Source organism: Pangasianodon hypophthalmus, chromosome 19, assembly GCF_027358585.1.
Source record: "Pangasianodon hypophthalmus isolate fPanHyp1 chromosome 19, fPanHyp1.pri, whole genome shotgun sequence".
Lineage (NCBI taxonomy): Eukaryota > Metazoa > Chordata > Actinopteri > Siluriformes > Pangasiidae > Pangasianodon > Pangasianodon hypophthalmus.
The window spans coordinates 3,786,809-3,814,502 of NC_069728.1; the positions used below are offsets into that span (position 1 = coordinate 3,786,809).

The 27,694-nt window shown below is 38.9% G+C and overlaps 2 protein-coding genes across 2 annotated transcripts in view; one reads left to right on the forward strand and one right to left on the reverse strand.

Annotated features, from left to right (window-relative positions):
* The first annotated feature begins 4,047 nt into the window (after nt 1–4,047).
* rasl11b (RAS-like, family 11, member B) lies at nt 4,048–7,720 on the forward strand. The gene is made up of 4 exons (XM_026946820.3): nt 4,048–4,570; nt 4,660–4,716; nt 4,827–4,903; nt 6,534–7,720. The coding sequence occupies exons 1-4, from the start codon at nt 4,459–4,461 to the stop codon at nt 7,029–7,031; spliced, it is 744 nt and encodes a 247-aa protein (XP_026802621.1). The 5' UTR covers nt 4,048–4,458; the 3' UTR covers nt 7,032–7,720.
* Nucleotides 7,721–8,307: 587 nt separating this feature from the next.
* scfd2 (sec1 family domain containing 2) overlaps nt 8,308–27,694 on the reverse strand; it is a 147,760-nt gene continuing 128,373 nt past the window's right edge. The window contains exons 8-10 of the mRNA XM_026946930.3: nt 18,032–18,166; nt 15,560–15,679; nt 8,308–8,734 (exon numbers count right to left, since the gene is read on the reverse strand). Of these exons, the coding sequence (XP_026802731.3) occupies nt 8,642–8,734; nt 15,560–15,679; nt 18,032–18,166 (348 nt within the window). The 3' untranslated portion in view covers nt 8,308–8,641. The remainder of the gene's footprint in view (nt 8,735–15,559; nt 15,680–18,031; nt 18,167–27,694) is intronic.

Sequence of the window (27,694 nt, forward strand, 5' to 3'; positions counted from 1 at the left end):
CCAAAATACCTGCACAGGCCAACGCATGAGTGCAGGTGAAAGACAAGAGGTAGAGTGAAAGAAAGTGGAACAGAGAAATGGAGAAGGTAAAGGAAAAGTATTAGGTTATTTAAGGCCAGTGAGTGAAATTCATCACCAGATAAAGCAGTGGAATTGCCACAATTCCCCAACACTATGTGTTGTATGGGTGTAAGAGAATATCACTCACTTTAAAAACAAAAGCATGTATAATACTACAGAGTAGCAGTGAGATTAAACACCTCTACCCATGACTACAATACATACAATAAAAGTGCAGAAATGCTTCTGCAGCGACTCCAAAAGCAGAAAAGCATTTGACTAAACTAATAGAGTCTGACATAAACAGACCACATGCGAGCCTGTACAAGCAAAGTAAGGTGACACACAGTGAGGTATTATGACCAGGCATCAAGGCACATTTCAGCCTAAGTTGACTGATTGCTGTAAATGACGTCTAAATGTTGGACAGTAATTGTGCTTTCGTAGCCGGTGAGCTGATAGGGGCATGACAGTCCGTCTGGGGAATGATTATGCTCACAATTGAGTTTGCAGTGTCTGGGGGTGGGGTGGGGGGCAGTAGGCATTCCCAACACACACACACACACACACACACACACACACACACACTAGAGACTTCCCCCACCTCCCCTGCTGAAACACTGAGGCAAGTCACTACATGCCAAAAACACCAGAGCAGACCAAACAGTAAAATAGATGGGAACTGCAGACAGACCTACTACAGCACTGAAAACAACAAACCTCATCCAGTGAACAATATGTCCTTCTCAACCAACAGTTAGCACCTGCAGCCTACACACATACAGTACATAAGCTATTCTTTAGTTTTAACAACACCTTCATGGTGTACTAGCACAAGCCGTGAAAGCAGAAAGTGATGTCATAGAAAAACAAGGACACAATGAGTCATAAAGTATGTTTTTTTTTTATAATATGATAAACAATCATTCACATGTTGAAATGAGTTTTTGAAAAAATGGCAAAAGAAAGTACGAATCACTGTGTTTCCTATAAACACATTTATTTCAATATTATGAAGAGAAGCAAGAACATAAGGCTGTGATATGAGTTCTAGTCATAGAGAGACAGAAATATATACTTGCTGTTGCATCTTTTATTTTATAATATCCTTTTTTTTAAACCAGCATTAATTACATAAGTATGGATACTCCAGCTTTTCCACTTTAGTCAAATATTTTACAATATTCAGCCTTTTTGTTCAAGTTTTATTCCTGTCGCTGAATAGATGGAAACTCCACTATAGTCCTGATGCTCTGTCATTGTCTTCCCTCTCCACAATCAGCTCAAGGACACAGAATGGACTGAATATTGGAGGTGAGGTCAGGGACCAGGACATCCTGCAGTATAAGTAAGTAGCCAGTGAATATTTTGTCCATTCAATATCTCAAGACACAAAAAGTTTTTGCCTTCTTATAAGATGAATAAGTGAGAAATTGAAGAACACCTAGTTATCCAAGTCAAGTTCCAACTGTCCTTCAAATCACACTAAGGTAATCTTATTTAGCTAATAGTTTGGATTATGTTGTAAGGCCGATAACACCGACCCAGGAGAGGAAGCTGACACATCAGCATCAATTAAACACTTTCATCAAAAGCTAGTTTTGTTTGAACATGTTAAATGGAGTAAATTGTGCTGTAATCACATCTCCTTGTTACTTCACAAGCTAATTTAGCATCTCCTGTCACAAATGAAACCACAATACATGGAAGAGTGCAAGAAAGTGTGGTAATTAGGGTTAAGAAAGAATGGCCTTAACATGAAATATTGTAATGTTTATAGTGTGTCTTAGGACATGAATATTACTGAAGTACAAAGGCACTGAGGTGGTTATTTATTTTTTTTAATAAGGTTTGGTCTTATTTAATTGCTATATTGAGGCCACAAGTTAATGTTTCCAGGCAACAAACACAAGTGGCCATGTATTATTATGCTGTGGTCTTGAGATACCAAAGTTGTTGCCATGAATTGAGTAACCTCAGCCCATGACTTAATATGTTGTGGGAATCTTATGCTTAATATGTGGCCTCTAGTTAATGATTTGGTAAGAACGAGCAAAATAAAAGTCTATTCGCTTTAAAAATTTGATTAATGTGTCACGAAGACACTCCAGCATGTCTTTATGCATCATTCCATTTTGAAAAACAGTAGTTGACACTAAGTAAGTACACCTCATGGCCACACCTTATTAAAAAATAACCACCGTGTCACCTGCCCCTGTGCACAAAACGAGCTCCATGAAGACATGGTGTGTGAAGGTTGGAGTGGAAGAACTCGAGTGTCCTGCACAGAGCCCTGACCTCAACCCCACTGAACACCTTTGGGATGAACTGGAACACCGACTGAACCCCAGACCTCCTCACCAACATCAGTGTCTGATCTCACTAATGCTCTTGTAGCTGAATGATCACAAATCCCCACAGCCACGCTCCAACATCTAGTGGAAAGCCTTCCCAGAAGAGTGGAGCTTCTTATAACAGCAGAGGAGGAATAAATCTGGAATGGGATTTCAACAAGCGCATATGGGTTTGATGGCCAGTTGTCTGCAAACCGTTGGTCATACAGTGTACGATAGTACTTAATTACCGAAATCTTTCAGAGCTTTTAAAATGATTTTTTTTTGTTTTTAGTCTTAGTCAAGACTTAATTTATCTCCATTATATTGGCAGTAATATATTGGATTAGCTCCAGATTCAGTACATAGTGGCAGGAACACACGTGATTCTCTGTCACCCTTAAATGCAGCTGCTCCATAGTCAGGCTGTTTGGCCATAAAGGAAAAGTAACTGTGGGAAAGCCTTGTTTTTGAGCAGCTCAGAGGCGACAGGTGACAGAAATTCCTGTGTTTGAAACTCGCCTCAGATACTGTTCTGAGTTAGTTTAGTTAAATAGGTTTACAAAGACACCATCAAATCTGTTGAGATAGTAGATTCAGGAGATATCACCAATCCCGGATGCAGGCTCTGGTAGTGGTGTCATTCACCAAGGAGTCGGCACTTTTAGGTGAAGTCTGAGAGTCGACTCGCGGTGTAAGTGAATCAAAATGACTTGATGGAAACCTCTTTCCACCATCTGAGCTCTTCATTAGCGTGAATGATGAGATATGTGTTTGATTGCTGCTGCTTGTTGTTGGAAATAATGTTGTTCTTTATAATGAAGCACAGAGGAACAACAATAACATCAATGCAGGAAAGCTTCCTTAATGTGCCAGTGCACATTTACAGTGCCTTGCTTTTTATTACAAGGCATCGTAAGATTACATGAAAGAATTTCAGCCATATTTAGGCAAAGAACAACAATTCCTGGTCACAATTTAGAGGAAATAAAAGGTTTGGGAACCAAAGGAGTCAACTCTTATTGGCTAAATGATTTGACTCACTGAAAAGAGTCAGAATTCCCATCCAGAGCCTCTAGGATGTTTTTATATATGCTTTATTAGAGCTTTCAACTTACAGTATAGTACAACAAAGAGAAAACATAGCAATAATTATTAACATTTACAGCAATAGAAGGAATAACAATACACAACTGGAACATTTAACAATATCAAACACCATAGCTCAAAACAGAAACAGAGTAATAACTAAAAAAGAAAATAAGCAGGAAAGTAAGAAAATAGGAAGAGGGCATTACTGAAATTAAGAATTTACATCCATTAAAGTGTTAAAGAGTTTGTAGGCTGTGCAGATTGTACATGTCCTATGTGCCTTTCTGTTAACAGAAAGAGAAATTGTAATCAGATATTGTTTTATCTCTTTTAAGAATATCAAAAAAAGGTTTACAGTTCAAAAATGTACGTTTATGAATATAGAAAAAGGTAAATAAATAACATTTATTTAAATAAATGTTTTACATATTTACATTTGCAAAGTTTTACATATTTACATAAAATAACACTAAACTAAAAAAAATAACATTTTTGGGATTCTTTGAAAAACCTTGCAAGACAATACTTGAGGTAAACAAACTACCATCTTTCCAGAGCTGCAGAAGTGTCCACAGCCTTTAGGATGTTCTGTATGGATCCATCGACCACCTGTCACTCCTCCCCCATCAGCATCCTGATTGGCTCGCGGCTCCACATGAAAGCAGGGGGGCGGGGACAGTGAGCGCGTCGGTGTTCAACAACAGCCAATTACAGACGCGCTCTTCTGGGGCGCTTATAAATGTCCCGAGGTCGCTCGCGCTCGCCTCAGTGCGCTGATTGCTGTGAAGAGGGAGAGTAACAGGTAGAGCAGCTCGTTTACTGTAACTGTTATTGCAGTTGTATGCGGGATTACCAGACCAAGCGCTCAGAGGAGACATTTGTGGCATTTGTGTTTCGAATGACGGAGTGGATATTGCGCAGTTTTTCTGTTTGGACTTTGTTTTTCCTCGGTTAAAATCTGTTAATTGTGACAATGCGCCTGATGCAGAACATGTCGACTATAGTGGAGTGCCCCGGCTCGGAGTGCCTGTCCAAGCGCCTCATCAAGCTGGCCGTGCTCGGGGGCAGTGGAGTGGGCAAAACCGGTAAGTTCATCTCCTCTTAAAGCAGTTTACCTTTTTTAACCGCTGTTTTTGGCTGAAAGCTGATCACCTCTGCTCCGTTTTGTTTCCAGCGCTCATTGTTCGCTTCCTCACCAAGCGCTTCATTGGCGACTACGAGAGAAATGCAGGTAAAACAGCTGAAAACTTCTCCAGACTTGTTCATCTCCGGAGCTCATGAGCATCTGTGGAATTGCCCTGTCACCATGTTAACGCCTGGTGCTTGTGTTTGTGTTTACAGGCAGCCTGTATTCCAGAGAAGTCCAGATCGACGGAGAACAAGTGGCCATTCAAGTGCAGGATACACCTGGAGTGCAGGTGAGTGTAGAGAAATCTGCATCAACTGCTTGCCTGAGAGCACGCGCATCATTTCCACACACACACACACATACATATATACACACAGAGATATATGCACACACATGCAGACATACACACACCGACACACACACACATATATATATATATGTGTGTGTGTGTGTGTGTACACATATATACATACATACATACATACATATACACACACAGACATGCACACACATATGCAGACATACACATACACACACACATATATATATATATATATATATATATATACAAACACACACACAGACACACTGTTCTGCCGGTGTGGGTTTTTGTCTTTTGTAAGCGAGCACATTCCTTTTGCTCCTTTTGTGTTGAACACTCGGGTTTCCTAGCAGTCAGCCTGTTGTCACTCAGCTTGTAGTCTCACATCACGATTTTCTAAACCCACGAACATCACGACGCACAGTGGGAGACTAGTTTGTGTGGCTAGTGACTCTCTCTGAGGTTGCTCAGTTTTCCTAAACGACAGAAACAAATGCAAATTTCAATCATTCAAACGGTTAGAGTGGTTATTTCACCTACAGTCCATTACTGTGCCATTCTTTTCTCTCATTTCTGTGCTTTAGTTTCTCTCGTGCCGAGAGTTTTAAAAGCTCGTTTCCTGATCCGGGCAGCGCTCCAAAAACCACAGAATGTCTGTATTTCAGACTACAAGTCTAGCCACCTCATTTCCCCTCAGTTCATGTAATGGTTGTCCAAGATAACTGATACTTTCCTGTCACTTTCCTCTTTATGGCCACCTCAGGCAGTAAACGATACTGTAACACTGCCATAAGACGCATGAGAACCATGAGCACCCCTATAAGTTAGTGCTAGTTTTAGTAATTTCATCTATATGGCAAGGTAGCATCACTGTATGGCTATCTGTTAGATAAGACTCTAAAGTATTTTTTCCCTGAATGTTTTATGTTTAATTTTCTTTTTAGACCAGGCATAAAATAGTACCTACACTATATGGCCAAAAGTTTATGGACACCTCACCATCACACCCTTATGTGCTTTTTGAACATCTCATTCCAGATCTAGTCCTTGCTTTCCTGTTATAATAAGCTCCACTCTTCTGGGAAGGCTTTCCATTAGATTTTGGAGCAGCTGTGGAGATTTGTGCTCGTTCAACTCAAGAGCATTAGTGTAGTCAGGCCCTGAAGGCGAGAAGGCTTGGGGCACAAAGGTGTTCAGTGGGGTTGAGGTCAGGGCTCTGTGCAGGACACTCGAGTTCTTCCACTCCAACCTTCACACACCATGTCTTCATGGAGCTCGCTTTGTGCACAAGGGCATTGTCATGGGCTAAGCCTTTTAGTTCCAATGAAAGGAAATAGTAATGCTACAGTGTACAAAGACATTCTATACAATTATATGCTTCCAACTTTGTGGTAACAGTTTGGGGAAGGAACACATATGGGTGTGATGGTTAGGTGAGGTGTCCACATACTTTTGGCCATATTGTGTATAATTGTAGGCTGACTCTTGGACATACACTGGATTTGTTTTAATCATGTTCCTGCCATTATGCATTTCCAAACTGTGTGACATGGTTATACTGAAGAGCCAACAATTTAAATTCACATGTCTCTTTCAGGTAAACGCCAATGGCCTGAGCTGCACTGAGCACGTGAGACACTCCATCCAGTGGGCCGACGCAGTGGTCATGGTCTATTCTGTGACAGATGGTCACAGCTTTGACCTCATTAGTCAGCTCCATCAGCTTGTGAGCCATGTGTATGCTGATAGACCGGCACCACCAATTATCCTGCTGGCCAATAAGGCGGACATGGTGCACGTGAGGCGGGTGGAGGCGCAGCAGGGCCCGGCGCTGGCCTTGGCACTCGGTTGTTCTTTCTACGAGGTGTCAGCCAGCGAAGACTACAGTCAGGTGCACGGAGCTTTCCACAGACTCTGCACAGAGCTTGCCAAAAGACAGGTGCCATTTAGCACTAATGCAAACGCAGCTTCAGCCAGCAACGAGAAGAAGAGGTCACCTCTTATCCCCAGACCCAAATCACCCAATATGCAGGACCTGAAGAGGCGCTTCAAGCAGGTGCTGTCGGCCAAAGTGCGCACAGTCACCTCTGTGTGAGGAAGAGAGTGAGGGATGTGGCCCGGATGTGGGGCTAGACAAGAGAGAAGAGCGCAGGGTTGAGTGGCAGGGCGACAATCCAAAAGGCAGAGGCTCACCGAAGTAAAGATTTGGTCTTGCTTTTGAGCTCAACTTTTGATCAGCAGGCCAGATCTAAAACAAAGGGGTGCTGAACTATGACCTCTGAAATCGGTGACCTCTGACTTGTGAACTTTGACCATCTTGGTGGCGGAGGCTAAGCCACCTGTGCTGCTGTGACGGACTTGTACGGATACAGCAGGATACTGAGAACTCTGGTGTCTAAAATTGCCTTAAAGATGAAGAATGCAAAAAGACGCTTGGACTAAATAAACACTAACGTACGCACACACACTGCGTTATATCTGTAGACAACTTCACCTGGCAACAGAGCTTGTGAAGGACAGAGGGCTGGGTATTTTTATCGACGCAGACGTTTTCTTTTTGTCAAGGCTTTCAGCTCTCAGCAGAAACAAACTGAAAGCAGCCATTGTTAAAGGAACGAGGCACTAGAGCTGAAGGGCACAAGCAGTCTGTGTGTTTTTGTGTTAAACTCTTCAGTGCCAATTTGTACAAATTTTTTTTAAATGCACTTTACATCATGCCCCAGGGTTAAGGCTTGATCTAATTTATTGTTTTGTGATTGAAAATAAAATATATTTGACTTTGAATATTTTTGACTCAGACTGTTTTGTCATATACTGCCTGTTTTCAGACATCTATCCAAAACACAGTAAAGATTCCGTAAATGGTGCTGGAGTTGCCTGTGTCATCAGTTAAACATCAGTTAAACATCAGTCATGTGGCACAGCCAGAGCTAACCTGTTAAAAAGCTGACTTTAAGTCATAAATGTGGGCGAAATTGCTCGGTAATATGTTCTACACATCTATAAAGAGTATAACACAGTGGTACCATCCTTAATAAACAAAGTGTGTGCAAAATGGAATATGAGTATGTGTGTCTGTGTGTGTGTGTGTGTGTGTGTGTGTGTGTGTCTGTCTGCCTAGGAAGCAACAGGGAGAATACACTGCACTTGCAACACTACTCAGAAGCATTACTAATTACTCCCTGTTAACTTAACCAGACACACACACCCCAACAAACACCAGTGAATGCTGAGTGGACAGAAAGGATGAAACTGCAGAGGCAAAAGAAAGGAGAGACAGAAACAGGAGTGTGAACAACAACACTTCTTTAACTCCATCCACACTTCAAGTCTCTCTCACACACACACACACACTCGCACACACAATGCAGTTATTTTTCTCAAATTTATTTCAACATGCAACAATTTACAAATTGTGCATACAGTTCCCACTTTAAGAAGCACCCTTAGCATCGATTTATAATGAACTTCTTTATTTACTCCAGTTGTTTTCAGCATATTAAGATTTTATTGTTTTTAGTCTCTTTACAGTAAAATCCACACTTCTACCAAACCATTCATACATGCAACTCAGAAGCATTTGTGTGTTGGTCTCTGGTAAACAGAAAAGGTCACAGATGCTTAGATTCTACAGTGTGTGAGTCTTCGGGAATGTGTATGCTTTACTGTGTGTGTGTGTGTGTGTGTGTGGTCTGCTTTCTCTTCTCACACTCCTATATCAGGTGAGAGTCTGTCAGTGCTGAACAGCAGGTGTGGAATATCAGCTGGCCTCAGCAGCCTCGTCGAGATTACCAAAACCTGTGAGAGACAGAAACACACACCACACATGAGCTCACACTGCACCTGACGCCTACACACACACACACACACACACACAGAATAGGGATAGCAGAATATTATGCTAGGAGATACTGATTTTACAAATGCTACTATAACCCCACTACAGAGTGAGCAGCCATGAGCAGTCACTAAAGAAGTTCCAAGCAAACTCGAGTACGTTCCAGAATAAGCATTAATTGTGTTTGACAAATTTAAACAATTAATACTGCCTTATCACTACTCAGAGGGTGCTTGCACAATCAGCTCCAGCATTTGTGTGTGCTCCTAATGATTACAGATATTTACTGTTGTTATTATTGTGTATTAGGTTTTTTTTTTATTAGTTTCTAACCTCAAATGTATGACTTGAGGTTTGATTAGTTGCTTTTATTTGATTAGCATTTGTGCTACAATTACAACATATTATATTCCAACCCCAACTGCTTGATCGTTGGTCTCTCTCTTATTCTCGCACCTGTGATTAAATGGTGTTTAAATCCAGTGGCAGTTACAATCACTGTTCTTATAAAAATGTATGGATGGTATTCTGCCTCATTTACATATACGCTTTGGATAACATCATATGCAAAATGATGTAAATAAATGTAAAGGGAAAGGTTTCAAAAATTGGCACCCTTCCAATTAGTATGTTTTGACACAATATGGAGAGAACAACACTGAGTCTCTTCCTGTAATAACTCTCTAACAAGGTTGAAGACACTTGCAGAACATGTTAAGCTCCTGTATGTTTTTAATTCAGACCACAGGTCCTCCGTAGGGTTAAAATCCAGATGTTAAGATATTAATTTAGCAAAACACTCATTCTGTATTTGATTGGGTCCCTGGAGGACTAGTGGTTAGGCAACAGTGCTTGTACTGCTGCGGCCCGGGTTTGATTCCCGGCCAGGGAACCAACCCCAGCCATTGGGGTTGCGTGCAACAGCGCAATCTCAGTGCCGGTTCCAAGCCCAGATAAAATTGAGGAGGGCTGCGTCAGGAAGGGCATCCGGCGTAAAACTGTGCCAAATCAAATATGTGGACTAATGATCCGCTGTGGCGACCCCTAACAGGAGCAGCCGAAAGAGGAACAACAACAACAACTCATTTTGTATTTCATTAACCACTTCTGTGATGATGTGGAAGTATGGTTGCCTCGTCATTTTGTTGAAAACTCTATCTATGGCTAAGTCTGAACCTCCTGGCAGCGGCAACCAGGTTTTGAGCTGTAAATATCCTGATCCTTAATGGAAATCATGATGCCATCACTCTTCACAAGATCCCCTGATCCACCAGCCACAAAACAACCCCAAAGCATCAATGATCCACTTCTATATTTTACAGGCGTTTTTTTTTTTTTTTTATTATTATTTTTTACAGATCCCTTTTGTTGCCAAACAGGCTGATAGTGTGCTTGACCAAAAAGTTTTATTTTGTTCTCATCTGACCACAACACACAATGCCAACTATAGTTCTAGTAATGCTTTGTGAAGTTCAGGTTGCATTTTGTAAGAGGCTCTCAGGAAGAGCTTCTTTTTTTGCAACGATTCCAAAAGCAGGATGTTATGAAAGTGGTGTTATGAAAGAGTAAACTAAATTGTGTACTTTTGAAACACTGATTTTTGTGTTTTTTTTCCCCTCCTTCACCAGCCTCCTCACTCTGTGGGGGAACAGTGTGCTTATGAATATAATTCCTGGCAAACCTTCACCTGTTTCAGACATGTGAAAATTTTGCTATGGCCCTAACTGTGCTAACTAGACCCCAGGGAAACAGGACATAGTTAAAGACAACAACAATGTTCCTGGGTACAAACAAATTAAAATTTTTAAAAATTTTTTTAATAGTGAGAATTTGTTTGCATTTATTTAAAATATTCCTTAAGGGTATATGTACCCTTAGGGGTACATACTGAAACATACATCCGTATGTACATGCATGCTTACGTCTATTCTCAAAACATCCAAGCCAATGACCCACACACACACACAGTTATCAAATTTTAAATAACCAAGAATAATGATCTTCATGATGGTCACTGTACTTAATGCTGCTGAATATTTTAGAATATTACATTTGAATAGTGAGTTGACGTTTGTGCTCACTGAACTATTATAAGGCAGAGACATTTATAGCCACCATGTTACAGATCTTTTTTTAATATACCATTGATCTGAGCTCTATTTATGGAGAGCTGAGAGCCAGAGTGTTTCCACTGAGTGCAGAGATGTGAATGATTCAGAACACTTGATCTTACAGCTATGTAGATGAAAAAAAAAAAAAAAAAAGAAATTTACAGGAAACTATGCTTAGTGATTGAACTTGGGCATTACACCCTTAAATCACATCCAATATCTTAGTGATGCCACTAAGAACAAACACATGTGTATGCATTCTGAGGTCAAGTTGTGTGTGGGCTGTTTTCTGCTTTTATAATTTCAGATTTATTCATGACATGGAGCTTTGATCTACCACAGCTCTTTCATTCAGGCTAGAATCAATTATGTTTCTATTCAGTCTGGCACACAAACGTACACACAAACGTGCGCGCACACACGCGCACACGCGCTTTTTAATTTTTAGCTTTGATTCTCAGTTATAATGAGCCATGTGAATAATACTGATACAGGACCTCTGATGTTCCAGTGAATACAGGTCAGCATGCTTGCGTGTATGCAAACACACTCACCCACCTAAACTCTTCACTACAACACCACATCGTATTTACTGTAACACCACATTATACGCTCCATTACAACTACGGATGTGTCATACTCTCCCCATCACAACTACGGATGTGTCATACTCTCCCCATCACAACTAGGGATCTAGTCTTCTGCCTAATTTTATTAATTGGATACCCGTAAGACTAAATGAATTGATGTTCGTTTAACCAATGTGAGAGGGGGAATAAACAGTATTTAATATGGTGTCATGAAGTATCATTTTTCACTGCAATTAAACTTTCTTCCTGTTAGTGGAGGCACACATGTTTATGTGTTTCACAGACTTTGACAGACAGGAAAATAAAGAACAGAAAAATTAAACACAAAGCTAAAGCTGCACTGAATGTCAGCCTTCCTGAATGTCAGTGCAATATTACAGTAGTCCTAGTGTAACAGCGCATGCTCTGTAATGTATATGCTCTGTAATGTATACTCTCATACTCTCTACTGTAACGCCATACCATACACTCCACTGTAACACCATACCATACACTCCACTGTAACACCACACCATAATCTCCACTGTAACACCATACCATACGCTCCACTTTAACATCATACAATACACTCCACTGTAACACTGTGTTCTCCACTGTAACACTATATTCTCCACTGTAACATCATACCATTTTCTCTACTGTAACATCATACACTCCACTGTAACACCATACCATTTTCTCTACTGTAACATCATACTCTCCACTGTATGTAACACCATACCATACACTCCACTGTAACATCATAACATACTCTCCCCTGTAACACCACACCATATTCTCTACTGTAACATCATATGCTCTATTGTAACACCACACCATAATCTCCACTGTAACATCACACAGTACGCTCCACTTTAACATCATACTCTCCACTGTAACACCATACCATACGCTCCACTGTAACACCATACCATACGCTCCACTGTAACACCATACCATACGCTCCACTGTAACACCATACCATATGCTCCACTGTAACACCATACCATAAACTCCACTGTAACACCATACCATACGCTCCACTGTAACACCATACCATACGTTCCACTTTAACATCATACAATACACTCCACTGTAACACCGTATTCTCCACTGTAACACCACACCATAATCTCCACTGTAAGGCCACACCATACACTCCACTGTAACACCGTACCATATTCTCTACTGTAACATCATACACTCTACTTTAAAACACAACCCAATACTCTCCACTGTAACACCACACCATATGCTCCACTGTAACACCATACCATATTCTCTACTGTAACATCATACACTCTACTTTAAAACACAACCCAATACTCTCCACTGTAACACCACACCATATGCTCCACTGTAACACCATACCATATGCTCCACTGTAACACCATACCATACGCTCCACTGTAACACCATACCATACGCTCCACTTTAACATCATACAATACACTCCACTGTAACACCGTATTCTCCACTGTAACACCACACCATAATCTCCACTGTAAGGCCACACCATACACTCCACTGTAACACCGTACCATATTCTCTACTGTAACATCATACACTCTACTTTAAAACACAACCCAATACTCTCCACTGTAACACCACACCATATGCTCCACTGTAACACCGTACCATATTCTCTACTGTAACATCATACACTCTACTTTAAAACACAACCCAATACTCTCCACTGTAACACCACACCATATGCTCCACTGTAACACCATACCATATGCTCCACTGTAACACCATACCATACACTCCACTGTAACACCATACCATACGCTCCACTGTAACACCATACCATACGCTCCACTTTAACATCATACAATACACTCCACTGTAACACCGTATTCTCCACTGTAACACCACACCATAATCTCCACTGTAAGGCCACACCATACACTCCACTGTAACACCGTACCATATTCTCTACTGTAACATCATACACTCTACTTTAAAACACAACCCAATACTCTCCACTGTAACACCACACCATATGCTCCACTGTAACACCGTACCATATTCTCTACTGTAACATCATACACTCTACTTTAAAACACAACCCAATACTCTCCACTGTAACACCACACCATATGCTCCACTGTAACACCATACCATATGCTCCACTGTAACACCATACCATACACTCCACTGTAACACCATACCATACGCTCCACTGTAACACCATACCATACGCTCCACTTTAACATCATACAATACACTCCACTGTAACACCGTATTCTCCACTGTAACACCACACCATAATCTCCACTGTAAGGCCACACCATACACTCCACTGTAACACCGTACCATATTCTCTACTGTAACATCATACACTCTACTTTAAAACACAACCCAATACTCTCCACTGTAACACCACACCATATGCTCCACTTTAACATCATACAATACACTCCACTGTAACACCGTATTCTCCACTGTAACACCACACCATACACTCCACTGTAACACCACACCATACACTCCACTGTAACACCATATCATTTTCTCTACTGTAACATCATATGTTCTACTGTAACACCACACCATACGCTCCACTGTAACACCATACCATACGCTCCACTGTAACACCACACCATACTCTCCACTGTAACACCACACCATACTATCCACTGTAACACCACACCATATTCTCCACTGTAACACCACACCATACTATCCACTGTAACACCACACCATACTCTCCATTGTAACACCACACCATGAACGCCACTGTAACACATCACACTCTTCGCTGTAACACCACACCATACTCTCCACTGTAACACCACACCATACTCTCCACTGTAACGCCACACCATAATCTCCACTGTAACGCTACACTATACTCTCCAGTGTAACACCACACCATACTTTCTACTGTATTTGTAAGTAATTGTATTTATAAGTGGATTGTGAATGTATAATAAGGTTTTACCATTACGTGATACTTATTGTATTATTTTTTTTTTTTCCAGTTCCAGAAACTCCGAGTCTGGAGTTTCTGCTGTATTCTCTGTGCTGTTCATGAAGACTGTCTCTGCTAATCACATTTTGTGCATTTTTTGCCTTGTTTAAGTGCACTCTGTGATTTACCTTGTACTGAATTAACTGTAAATCGCTATTTCTTGTCATTAAAATAGTGGATGTACAGAATTATATCCAGAAATTGTTATTGTGAGGGATTTCAGATCTTTTCCCCATTTTTTTTCTATTGGGAGGGATGTCATCTTGAGAGAATAGTTTATATAATTTAGAAAGTATTTTTGTTGTTGTTACATTTAATATTTCTTCTACTAAGTTACATTTTGTTTAAGTTTAGAGCTGAATATTGATTTTAATTGTAGCTCATCAAAATAGTTCTATAATGCTGTTCAATTCCTGAAATGGTATAAATTTGTTATATTTGAATATACATCCTATTCCCCTCAGTTAGCAATCTGGATTGTGTCAAACAGGTGGTTATTACATGGAGTGAGTGGTAACATTTTTATTTTAAAAAGCTTCCACCAAGCTCTGAGCATTGTTGAGATTACTGTATTGGGGAAGCAGGGGTGTTGTTTCATAGCTGTGCTGAGAAATGGCAGGTTACATAATGTGATGGCATTTTGATTTGGTATTCTGATGAACCAGGGGTTGCACTGTTGGTTTCGGGGTTTCTGGCTTTTCAGTAAAAATGAATGTTAACCTGCACATTTCTTTCATTCAGGCCAAATCAGCACAGGCAATGATCCTAGGATTTACCTATGTATATTTACATTTTATATATAATTGACCTATATTCACCTTTAATATATAATTTTACTATATTTAGAATGCAATGTCAGCTTGTAAATATAGTATTGAAAGTATATAAAGTCAAATCACTTACCACATTGTATTATTGAAAACAAACAATTGAGAACACCTTTATCATCATTACAACACCACTATACTATTCCACTATCACAAAAACACCATTTCTCCATTATGACTTCACACCATACTCTCCACCTTAACCTCCACCTCTCCAATTTAACACCATACTTGGTAATTTCTTCATAATCATAACCAAGTACTACAGGTGATAAAGAGAACTGGAACTATATATACTCACCTGTGTCCCTGCTTTATGGGTGGAGACAATGTCACGGATAAGGCGGAGCTCTGATGCAGTGACTCCGCCCACCATGAAGAGAAGCAGCAGCGAATGATCACTTGGATGAGGCCGATTGACCTGCAGAGAGATATAGAGTTATACTCTTACTATATTTGTGTCGTGACTCAGGTCTCAGCTGGAGGTCTTGGTAAGGTGGGACACATAGACCTGCACACATGCACAAACACACACATGCACAAACACACACACACTTGTGAAAGTGGCCAATCGTGTTCAATGATGACTTCCACTGTTGGCCTTCATTTTGAGTTCATTGATGACTGATAAGTTTTATTGCAGGTGGAGCAAATGTAAGTGTTAATGGCAACAACGACATTCTTGAAGGTTTCTCTCCTGTTACACTTTTGCTCTGTTCTGGCTGTCCTCTCCTCTTCTAGCTTGTGTATTCCATCTAGGCAACACTGCCACCAGATTTCACAATCAGCAAAAGTATTGTCCAGGCTCTCAGGCTTAATCTTTTACAATTTTAATAAAAACTTTAATTCATATTTAAATCTCTTTTTTTAAGCCATGGTGTAGCTGTCCTATGGAGGAGATGGTGTGTAGTCTTCATACTTTTTTAAATGTGAGAAACCCATTAATACCACAAGAATGCACTGAAAACTCACAACACGTACACACACGTACACACCCTTGCACACACGTAGATGTTCTGTATGAGTGAGCCATGTGGTGCTTAGCCAGCCCTGCTGGGCATGAATGGCCGGGCAGACATGGACGTAGCATGTGACTGACTGAGTAGAGTGGCAAGTGAATGATTAATAATGAGAAAGTCGTTGAGGCTGAAAGGGGCTGCTTTGCCACATGCTACACTGGACACTACCTCAGGATGGAGAGGGAAATAGAGTTGCAAAGCAAGTGTGTTAATTTTATTTAATTGTCCCTTGCTGATTATGGTATCACCCACAACTTTGTAAGGCAGTAGATGTGTGTATAAATAAATAAAGTAAGCCTCATTGTTCATATTTAAGCATGTACATGAGGGAGCATTTGTGAGTGTGGATGTGTTAGACACCACAGGGGTGGACACACAGCATGTACATGTGCATCTGCAGCAACGTGCTCATTTCCTTGCATACGAGAGGGAGAGAGAGAGAGAGAGAGAGAGAGAGAGAGAGAGAGAGAGAGAGAGAGAGAGAGAGAGGTGGGGGGCATTAAGGGGGAATGGAATGATGAAGATTGTTAAACTATGACTAAAGCAACCTCTCTCTCTCACACACACACACACACGGTGAAGAAAAAAAAATGTTACGAAATATATCTTTCTGGTTAATTATCTTAGTTAGAAGTAAATTTATTCTAAGAAAAATACATTAGCAAAATAAATATATTTGAATAAAGCCATACATGCTATAATTATTGGCACACCTAGAAATTCTTATGAACAAAATATACCTGCATATTCCAATTGATATTTTAAGTCTGCATGAGTATTTAGTAACTCTAGGCAATAATCCATGACTTTCTGTTTCATGGAGTTCAAATTTGTTTTGGTATTTTGACAGTACTCAAACTTTGACTGAAACTGGTTTCTATGTTCAGATGAGACAAAAATGCAGCTTTAGGGCAACAAACACTGAAGGTGGGTTTGGCATAGAAAGAAGGATAGTTATACATACAGTCAGGTCCATAAGTATTTGGACAGTGACACAATTTAAAAAAAAATTGCCTCTGTACACCACCACAGTGGATTTGAAATGAAGCAATCAAGATGTGATTGAAGTGTAGACCTCAATTGGGGCTTAAGGGGTTTAACAAAAATATTGCATTTTAACTGTTTAAGAATTACAGGCATTTTTTTTTTTTACAGAGTCCGTCCATTTTCACAGGTTCAAAAGTAACTGGACAAACTAACAATCATAAATATTAGGATTATTTTTAATACTTGGATGCAACTCCTTTGCAGTCAATGACTGTCTGTCTGATGTCTGGAATGCATGGAATCACCAAATGCTGCGTTTCCTCCCTGGAGATGCTTTACCAGGCCTTTACTGCAGCCGCCTTCAGTTGCTGCTTGTTTGTGGTTGTTTGTTTAGTTTCCTTCAGTTTTGTCTTCAGTAAGTGAAAAGCATGCTCAATTGGGTTGAGGTTATCAGACATTTAAGAACATTTAATTTCTTTGCCTTAAGAAGCTCTTGGGTTGCTTTTGCGGTATGTTTCATTATCCGTCTGTACTTTGAAGTGCTGTCCTATCAGTTTTGTAGGATTTAACTAAATCTGAGCAGAAAGTTGGTTTTGTTAAAAGGTTTTAATTTTTTTTTTCAGAATAAATTGATTCAATTAAAGTTTAGATTTCTCTCTCTAGTTAACCACAAAGACATTTTTCCCATAATGTTTGGCCCCTTATCTTTAGCAAGGATGTCAATAATTATGGAGATGATCATGTTGGTATGTTTCTTTGTGTGTTACCTTCATAAACATGCTGAAACCCGTCTTTAGCAGGTCAGTAAGCCCTCCAGAAGCATGCTCTATGTCGGGGCACTCAGGTCGGCTTGGGTTGAAGATTTCCTCCAGAACCTGCTTTATGAACGGACGATACGTCGCCTATACAGACGAGGAAACAACATTAAGGTGCATGGATAGTCATTTAAGGGTCCATTTTTCCAGGAACAGAAACAAATAGGCCAAACACTTTAAATCTGACATGTGGATCCTCAGGGTATTGCCTCAGGTTATGATTCTAGGATTAGTATTCACAGAAGGATATTTGTCTCTGGAAGAGACGACTTCCGTGCTCTGAGCTGATTATGTAGATATGTGTGTGTGTGTGTTTATATCAGTAAAACAGATAGAGTGAATGAATGTGCATGAATGTGAGGCTTCAGTCTGTGAAATCTCCAGACCAAAACATGACATTGACTGAGGTTCACTTCAGAAAGCCACAAAGACCTACAATATATTTATGAGGTGAAGAACTTAATCAACAAGGAAATACACTTTAAAGACTGGATATAATATAATCTAACTAAATTACACAATCACAGTGTGTATAGAGGGAGAAAATGTTGACAATCACTGCTCAGATCTTAAGACAGAAAAAAAAGAGAATGCTGTACTAGTTTTTTTTTTTTAGAAAGCTATTAATCAATAATAAAAATGATTAATGAGAAGTAATTGAATGTCTTTAACAAAGGTTTAAACTTTGGTGTACTTCCTATGAACCGTAACTGTTTGCAGCAGATGTAGCAGTTGTGTTACTGTTTAAAGAAAGAAAAGATGAGAATAAGAATGTGATGATTCATGTATTGAGCATATGACGGAAGAATGCAGACGCACTCCAACGAGCAGATTCTGTTTAGCTCAGAGGAGTAGCAGGCAAAAAATAGCACCTGCACAGCTCAGTCCTGACCTTCAAAACATCATCTGTTTTAGTGTGTGTGAGTGTGTGTGTGCTTTGGGGACACCAAGTATATAGGCTGACAGAAAATCTGAACATACAGTGGGGTCCAAAAGTCTGAGAGCAATAGTGAACATTTAATACAACAATCTTCATTACAAATTATATTATTGACAACAACTTTAGTGAAAAGTAGAATCTCTGAAATATTTACATGAATTTCAGAGTTTCGTAGTATTTGGTACGTCTCCTTTTTGCTTTGATGACCGTGTGCACTCGAGCGTGGACTCCACAAGTTAGTGCAAAACCTTACGCTCCATTTTAGATCAAATCCATCAGAGCATCGTCTGAACACACACTTTAATGGAAAGGATAAGACTCAAGGAAAAGCTGAGCTTTTGTACAAAACATGGTCACGTGGTCAGTAGAAATAGTGCAGAACCTTGTACACTAAATATTCAAAATATTTAGAACAGTTACTTTCTTTGTTTTAAATATTTCAGGACAATAAAAGTTTGTGATCCCACTGTACAAATTCAGCACAAGCTATAATTACTAAGCAGAGGGGTTCTCATCTGTTTTTGGCCCAAAATTCACACAATTAACCCTACTAGTTAAAAAATTCACAGTGCATCACTATAAATAAGTGCACAAGCCACAAAATGACAGGTAACCTTCTTACTTATTTAAAGCTTAAAACTGATCATAACAAATCAATATAAACACATAAAAACATGTATTATCACATTTAACTGTTATACAGGGAAAGACGGCACATGGGTTCTTTATATTGAATAAATAAATTATTTATTGCACTATCAGGTGTCGTCCAGATGAGGATGGGTTCCCTTTTGAGTCTGGTTCCTCTCAAGGTTTCCTCCTCATGTCGTCTCAGGGAGTTTTTCCTTGCCACTCTCACCTCTGGTTTGCTCATTAGGGATAAATAAAAAATTTACATCCGGATTTGATTGAATTGACATATTTAACAGTTCTTTAATGGCACTCAGCACTCATCGCCTCTAATGAGAGGACTGGGCTTATCGCTGCAGCTTATCCAATTCAGGAGATAATACTGGAAAGGACACTTCTCATCTCAGCTGTTATATCCAACCTAGATCGCTACTTTGATTTGATGCACACAAGAACCCTTCATTTCATAAATAAGTGCTAGCAAGTGGATGAGTTTGTCAGTTTAGTCAAGTTCATGTTTTGCATTTCATATAAAATTTTCATGAGGCCACTTTTACTGGAAAAGCAATGCGTGTCTGCTTGTGCATGGAGCACTCATTTCTGTGCGTGTATTAACACTGGATATGATCGCATAAAGTTTGTTAATTTCTTCACTCTGTAGCAGTTAGAACTTTCAGACTGAAATACTGCCCATGTCATTTGAAGATTATGGGCATAGTGTGCAAAATATAGAAGAAATATTGTAATTTACAGTGTTTGTAGCTAGAAATCATGACTGTGCCATGCAAAAATATGCTTAATTTATCTTAAATGGCTGCTTTGTGCCAGTGTCCGGTGTAAAGGTCACTACAGTCTGGTGTAAAATGGATATAAAATCTCCAAACTGAATGAAGGCTAAGGAAATGTCAATAATAACAATCCGACAGCCTTAATTATTATTAAATATTCCATAAATAAGTTCACATGCACAGAACTACATTATAAGTAACGGTCAGTAAAAATCTCCTGCCATCGCATCCGCATCTTGTGGTCATGACCCTAAGGTTGAGAAACTAAATGGACAATAAGTCTGTAACCCAGTTCTGCAGGGGTCTGCAGTGGGAAGGTGGTTTTCAGGGAATGATCTTGAGGCTTATGTAATGACTTAAATTTTGAATAATAAATGTATAGTGTGCTATTGTCTATTATTGTATTATTGTTATTATATCAGGTGTTACAAAAACACACATTTCCCAACATGTCCTTGTGGTCACATCTATACGATTTTAGATTTATTAGTAATTTTAGAATTACTGTCTGATACAATAAAGTAACCATTTTAAAATATGAAGTTTATACAGTAAATGATCTGTTTCAAAATGTATTGAAGATGAAGAAAAGGACTTAAAAAATGTAAGTAAGAACATTAATTGTCATTTACTGGTAACATGAAGTAAGAATGTCATACTTTATAATGCAAAAAATGACATCTTACTAAGTAAACATAAGTTCCATTATAATATTACAATAAACCTAATACAAGGTCGTTAAATCTTTAGCTAGACAATTTCAAGCTTTAAATTTTCTTATTCCTTTGGCAGATAATTTAGCTTTTTTTCTAGAAAAAAAAAAAAAGCATAAAAATAGCGAAATTATCCGGCAAATTATCTGGCAATAGAACAAGACTATTTCAAGCTTGAAATGAGTAAATAAACATATAGAAAGTTTTCTTGTGGTTTGCTGTAATCGTATAATAGGACATATTACATATATATGATTACATTCAACATGTTTTTTTTTTATTTTTATTTTTGCTGTGTATATTGTTATATACTTTGCATTTGTACTTACCTGCTTCAGCATTTCTTAGTTTTTGTGGCTGAAAATAAATGCAGTTTGATCATTATCATCTACAGAATTGAACATAGACCTAAAAGAAAATCTTCAACTTTGGCAGCTCTTCGTCTGAGACAGAATCAAAGCAAAGCTAAAAACACCATTTTTCCTATTGATCAATAAAAAAAGATTGAATAAAAGGATTGAATAAAAAGGTTGACCACAACCTGAACCTGCTGTGAGTCAGACACACAATAACCCACCAACACACACACCCCCCCCACACACACACACACACACACACACAGACACAAACATGTCTGTAAACACAGAGCTTACTGGCATCACTGATTAGATGGACTAACTATCATAACAATGATAACAATGATATGTAGAAAATGAACCATTTACCTCAGTACACACACACACACACATAGTAAATACACCCATATAAGGTTAGATATTGACGGGATTCCTCTTACATAAATTCGTATCTGATCAATACTCAAATTGCGGCCAATGATTAACGGCTATTAAACCTGCACTTTTCATCATGCGTCAGACACTAAAACAAAAACATCACCGCCATTTAACACGTGTATCACCCACACACTCAACTTAAAATGGAACCATAATAACTACAACAATAATAATACTAATAATACTAATGATGATAAAAACAAATGAACCGTCAGTGGATAACCCACGTGTTGTATAATATTGCAGTGGGTCATCCCTTAGTCATGTAACGCAGCATTACGCAAACACCTACAATCTCTATTAATATTAATGAAGTACAAATCAAGAATGAAATAATAACAGCATGCCCTTCCAGGTCAATGCGGCACTCCTACTCTACATTTCATAAAAATAATAACAATAAAAAAACAAAACAAAAAAAAACCCCAGCCTTTTCCTCAGTGTGCGTTCTTATATAAACGGCACAGTACATACAGTAAAATCTATCACAAATATCACAGTTACAGTGTTCTCCAGAATTATTGGCACCCTTTATGGTAATGAGCAAAAATGAATACGTAAAAAGTAACAAATAACAGATGCAGATATATATTGAGCTCAAACATACAAAACTGTTGTATAGTTTTCAAACACGCATACTGAAAAGATGATTTGAAAAGACTGATTTTGTGTTTCTTTAACCACTTTGGTGACGTATGTTTGGTTTTATCTTCTTGCTGAGATCTCTACTGACGTCTGAGTCTGAACCTCGTGGCAGAGGCTGTATCAGTACTGTGGTGTATTGTGCTGTATCAGTTTTGTCATCAAACATGTTGATGGCGTACATCAAAAGGTCTGGTCTAATCTGACCACAACAAATGATGCCACTTGGAGTTCTACTGACGCTTGGTGAAGTTCAGGTTGCATTTTGTGAGATGCTGTTAAGAAGAGCTTCTTTAGCATGCTGTTATGAATGTGGGGTTTACCAGGTGAAAATCTGACAGCCACAAAAATCAATTGAACTGTGCACTTTGGTAAAACTGTGATCTTTGGGATCTTTTTTCCCCTCCTTCATCCTTGTCCTTACTGTGTGGGACAGCAATGTGCCCAAGTTTCAACTGTTTTCAACATTGTATTATGGTATTTGTTTTTTATTCTTTTTGTTAATCTATTACCTGATTTGTGCAGGCCAACAACCATGGATTTGGAGTTTACTTGTGTGCAACTTCATATTTGTACTGCAGGGAAACAGCGCATGGCAACAGAGTTTCCGGGGACTGAGAGCAAATTTAGCATTTATTTATATTGGGGTGTCAATATTTTTCCCACATATACACTATATGGCCAACCGTATGTGGACACCTGAGTATTGAACATCCACATGCACTAATGCGATTATAATATTTTATTGCGACTTACACTCACCATCTACTTTAATAGAAAGACCTGTACATCTGCTCATTTATGTAGTTATTCAATCAACCAATCATGAGACAGCAGCGCAATGCATAAAATCATGCAGGTCAAGAGCTTCAGTTAATGTTCACATCAAACATCACAATGGGGAAAAGTGTGATCTCTGTGACTTTAACCATGGCATGGTTGTTGGTACCAGATGGGCTGGTTTGAGTATTTCAGAAACTGCTGATCTCCTGGGATTTTCACACTCAACAGTCTCTGGAGTTTATACAGAATGGTGCGAAAAACAAAAAACATTGAGTGAGTGACAGTTGTGTGGGTGGAAACGCCTTGTTGATAAGAGAGGTCAGAGGAAAATGGCCAGATTGGTTTGAACTGCCAGGAAGGATATAGTAACTCATATAATCACTCTTTACATCCGGGGTGAGCAGAAAAGCATCACAGCATGCACGCGAACATTGAACCTTAAAGTGGACGGCATAAAACAGCAGAAGACCATGGGTTCCACTCCTGTCAGTCAAGAGCAAGAATCGGAGTCTATCATGAGGTCTATAGTGGGTTTGTGGTACATCATGGGGTCTATAGTGGGTTTGAGGTACAACATGGGGTCTATAGTGGGAGCATTTATACTAGAGAGAAATTGAGGCCATCTGTTGATGCTTACAACTTTGTTGTTTGTGGGTACTTTCAAAACAATGTTTTATGATACAAAATTATAAATGTTGTTGTCGAACTAGCTGAGCTAGCTTGTTAAACCATGTCCATTATATGCAACTCCTCAGTATGAATGTGACCTAGGTCTCTAGATTAAATATCTAGTTTCTTGATGTAGAATTTAGAAGAGTTATGTAGGTTTGTTAAAGCGATATTAATGTACAGATGTTAGCTAAGCCTGCTGAATTGTTAGTTAGTTCACTGATATGATAGTTAGCTACTTAGCTGAGAGGAACATTAAACCAACTTTTCCACAGTAGGGTACCTCAATAATATAGATCCTCAGAGCAACTATGCCTCCTAGTTGCCTTGTAGTCACAACCATCTTCTGGTGGCTAGGAAAGGTGTCTGATATTATGCGGTAAAAACGAATGTATTTATGAACATGTTTCCGACTCTGACACCTCTCAGGGGTCTATATGTCGGAGCAACTAAAATAAAATGAGGTCAGTGACCAAAATTTTTTTTCAGAACTCCTGCTCTAATTTAACTTATTCAGTAAATTAAGCATTCAGGCGACTATAAACAATAACTCACAAAACAAAACTCATAAAAATGTTAGGAAAATACCAAAATAATTGTGCAGTTATTTGGTCAAACCCTTATGTTCTATGGTAATAAAGATATCTATCTAACAGAATCCATCCATCTTTCTAAAATCCACCTATCAATTCTTTAACTATCTGTTATCACTTAAAAAAGAAGAATATATATATATTTTTTTAAGTTAATATTGTGTTCAAACTGCACACATAAATAGATAAAATGTTGTACCTGTATAATGTCATAGCATAAAGAGGTTTAGAGGCTGTACCAGTGGATTATTCCCACAAAGGGGCAGGCATCGTTGTACAAGCACTCTTACGCTAGATTAAATTCCATATGGAAAAATCATTATAAACCGCACTAAACTATAAACATTATAACCTAACGTTATAAACATTAGAAATCATTTCAGATGAACTAGACCAGAGATTTTCTTAATGATGCCAAGTTATAATGTAACTTTATTGAAAACCTATTTGATTTGATTTTTCCACTAATCAGGATGCCAAGAAATTTGCCTGTGGAAATCATTATGCTACAGTGGTTTGGGGGAAAATGGTTCCTTAACATAAATGTGTATGTGTAATGTGTATATGTGTGTGTGTGTAAGGGGACAGCATTCATTCTGTAATGTGCAATCCTGTTTCTCTGCATGTTAACCCAAATCATGCTATGTTTCCAGCCTCTCAAACTCAATATACCTGTTCAGTATCCAGGCCTCTCTACATAAAAAGAAGAAAAAGAAAGATATTTTTTGATATGCAAGAGAAAAGCTGACAATTCCAATTAGGGTAAAATCCATTTTGAGACGATAAAACAGCAATTTGTCCACCAGGCATAGAGGTGCTATTAGGTATACCTATTAAGTAGGTCACTGATTGTACCCAATGTGCTGCTCACACAATCTGATAGGCTGTTGACCGAATGATCGATGGAAGATTGATGAAAATGGACCACCATGGAACCATTCTTTTGGTTTGTTCCTCTGAACTGTTTGGTGGAAGAACATTATAACATTATTTTTCCTTTCAAAATGTTGAATGGTGTTAGAAAGCCTGAATCAATTCCCATCCAAAGAACACTTGTGTACAAATGTGTAGGTGTAATCTCAACATCACTGCTGGGTTGAAAAATCATCCACCAATCAAATGAATCCAGCCAACAGACGTTCTGTGTTCAGAGAGTGACATCCATGATGGGATAGAAATCGATTACACACGTATGCACAGAAAAAAAAAAAAAAAATTATGGTCTGTACTGTACTGTACTGTACTGTACAGCTACATTGTGGACTAACAAGGTAGTGGTCAGTAAGTGTACACAGCAGTGCTACTGTCTCTGATACACTCACACCAGCATCACGAACGCTAGAAACAGTGTATCGAAGGGCTGACACATTTATACATTGCAACAGATGGGTTACAGGCAGTAACACTTAACAATTTCAGCTATGTAGTAGGTATATTATGTGATAAAAGATGCAATAAATGTAGATAATATAACTTGTCCCTAATAAGCAAGCATAATCACAACCTCAAAAATAATGAACACGGTCATATACGAGTGCAATTGTGTGTGTACGTTGTGCACGAGCAGTAAATACTTTCTCTCAGACTCTGGGATTATGTTTAAGCATGGCTTTCTTTAAGCAACCCTAAAAGTTATATTTCAAACAAAAAAAAAGCCCCTATTGAGACTTTCAGTCTCAAAAGCAGACATGAGCTTATGAAAAAAATTAAACTGAGTAAATCTATTGAGTATACAGACGTGCCAACGGTCATTGTAATAAAAAATTATTTACGGTGCCAACACTGTAATCTCTGGCATGAGTGAAGCCAGGTCTTCAAAATCCATGAAGTGTTGATTTCCTCAGCGCACCCTGGCCTGTGACCTCTGGATATTGAAAAGGAGAAAAAAAAAAAAAACAAAAAAAAAACACTGGAGCAGACGGTGATGTCATGACGGCAGGCCAGACCCTTTCACTCTCACGCAAACGCACATATACACAGCAAGAACAAAGAAAGGCCACTAATAGCACTCGCATTCCTTAACAGCACTTTCATTTTTTCCCAAAACCCGCAAATGTTTTTCTAATGTCAACATAACATTTGTTTTTTTTTTTGCTGCCAGTTTTACATTTTCTTGCTCGGTTAGATAAACAGATTAAGATAGCTTCCTGTAAAAATCCCACTGGCTAAACTGTTCTCCAAATTAAATGAGACAGTGTTCTTCCTGCTGTCTGTCATTTAGGCGTCCTGTGAATAAGAGACACAAAGTGTCCTCACTTTCACTCCCACTTTCTCTCTTTCTCTCTCTCTCCTTGTATTCTATTTTTCTCAATTCTTTCATCAGTAGATCCTTGTAACTCATTTCACAGGTACAGAGTGAGAGATAGTTTATGTAACTGCCACTTTTCTCACTCTCTTGCTTGATTTCTATTTCTTCTCTCTCTCATGTGCCCACCCATCTCTCAGTTAAGCTCTCTCTCTCACTCACACAACACAGCACACACACACACACACACACACACATACACACACACACACACACACTCAGAGAGGAACAAGAAGCTAGGTAGGCACAGTTCCTCAAACTCACAATACACTTATCAGCTCTGAGTGACGCACACAGACACAGAGACTGCCAAGGTCCAATATGTCTCTGAGTAACTGTGAATGTGTGTGTGTGTGTGTGTGTGTGTGTGTGTGTGTGTGAGAGTGAGTGAGAGAGAGCGAGAGAGAGAGAGAATTTGTGAGACAGGGACAGAAAGTGACTCCAGAGTGAGCCAAGAACAAAAAAATGTGACAGAGATGTTTGCTGACGCTTGAAGTATGTTTTGAAAGGCTGTGTCATACACCACATAAAATCATTACAATAAATATGATTATTAATATAATCACACATTATTATTATGAATGCTCAATTGAATACAACATTTTTGACTCAGTACTTAGGAAAAAATACCTTTACTCAAAACTCATTTATAATGCAAGTCTACACTGCAAAGAAAGTGACATCCTAAATATAATCACATTTACCTAGTAGCCTGTATTATAAAATTACCATAAACCACATGTAAGATTATTCAACTA

Bases quoted from the DNA above. Each gene is read 5' to 3' on its own strand.
- rasl11b (XM_026946820.3), top strand. From the start codon at position 4,459: ATGCGCCTGATGCAGAACATGTCGACTATAGTGGAGTGCCCCGGCTCG. The intron at 4,717-4,826 runs GTAAAACAGCTG...TTGTGTTTACAG, and splicing joins CGACTACGAGAGAAATGCAG to GCAGCCTGTATTCCAGAGAA. The intron at 4,904-6,533 runs GTGAGTGTAGAG...TGTCTCTTTCAG, and splicing joins AGGATACACCTGGAGTGCAG to GTAAACGCCAATGGCCTGAG.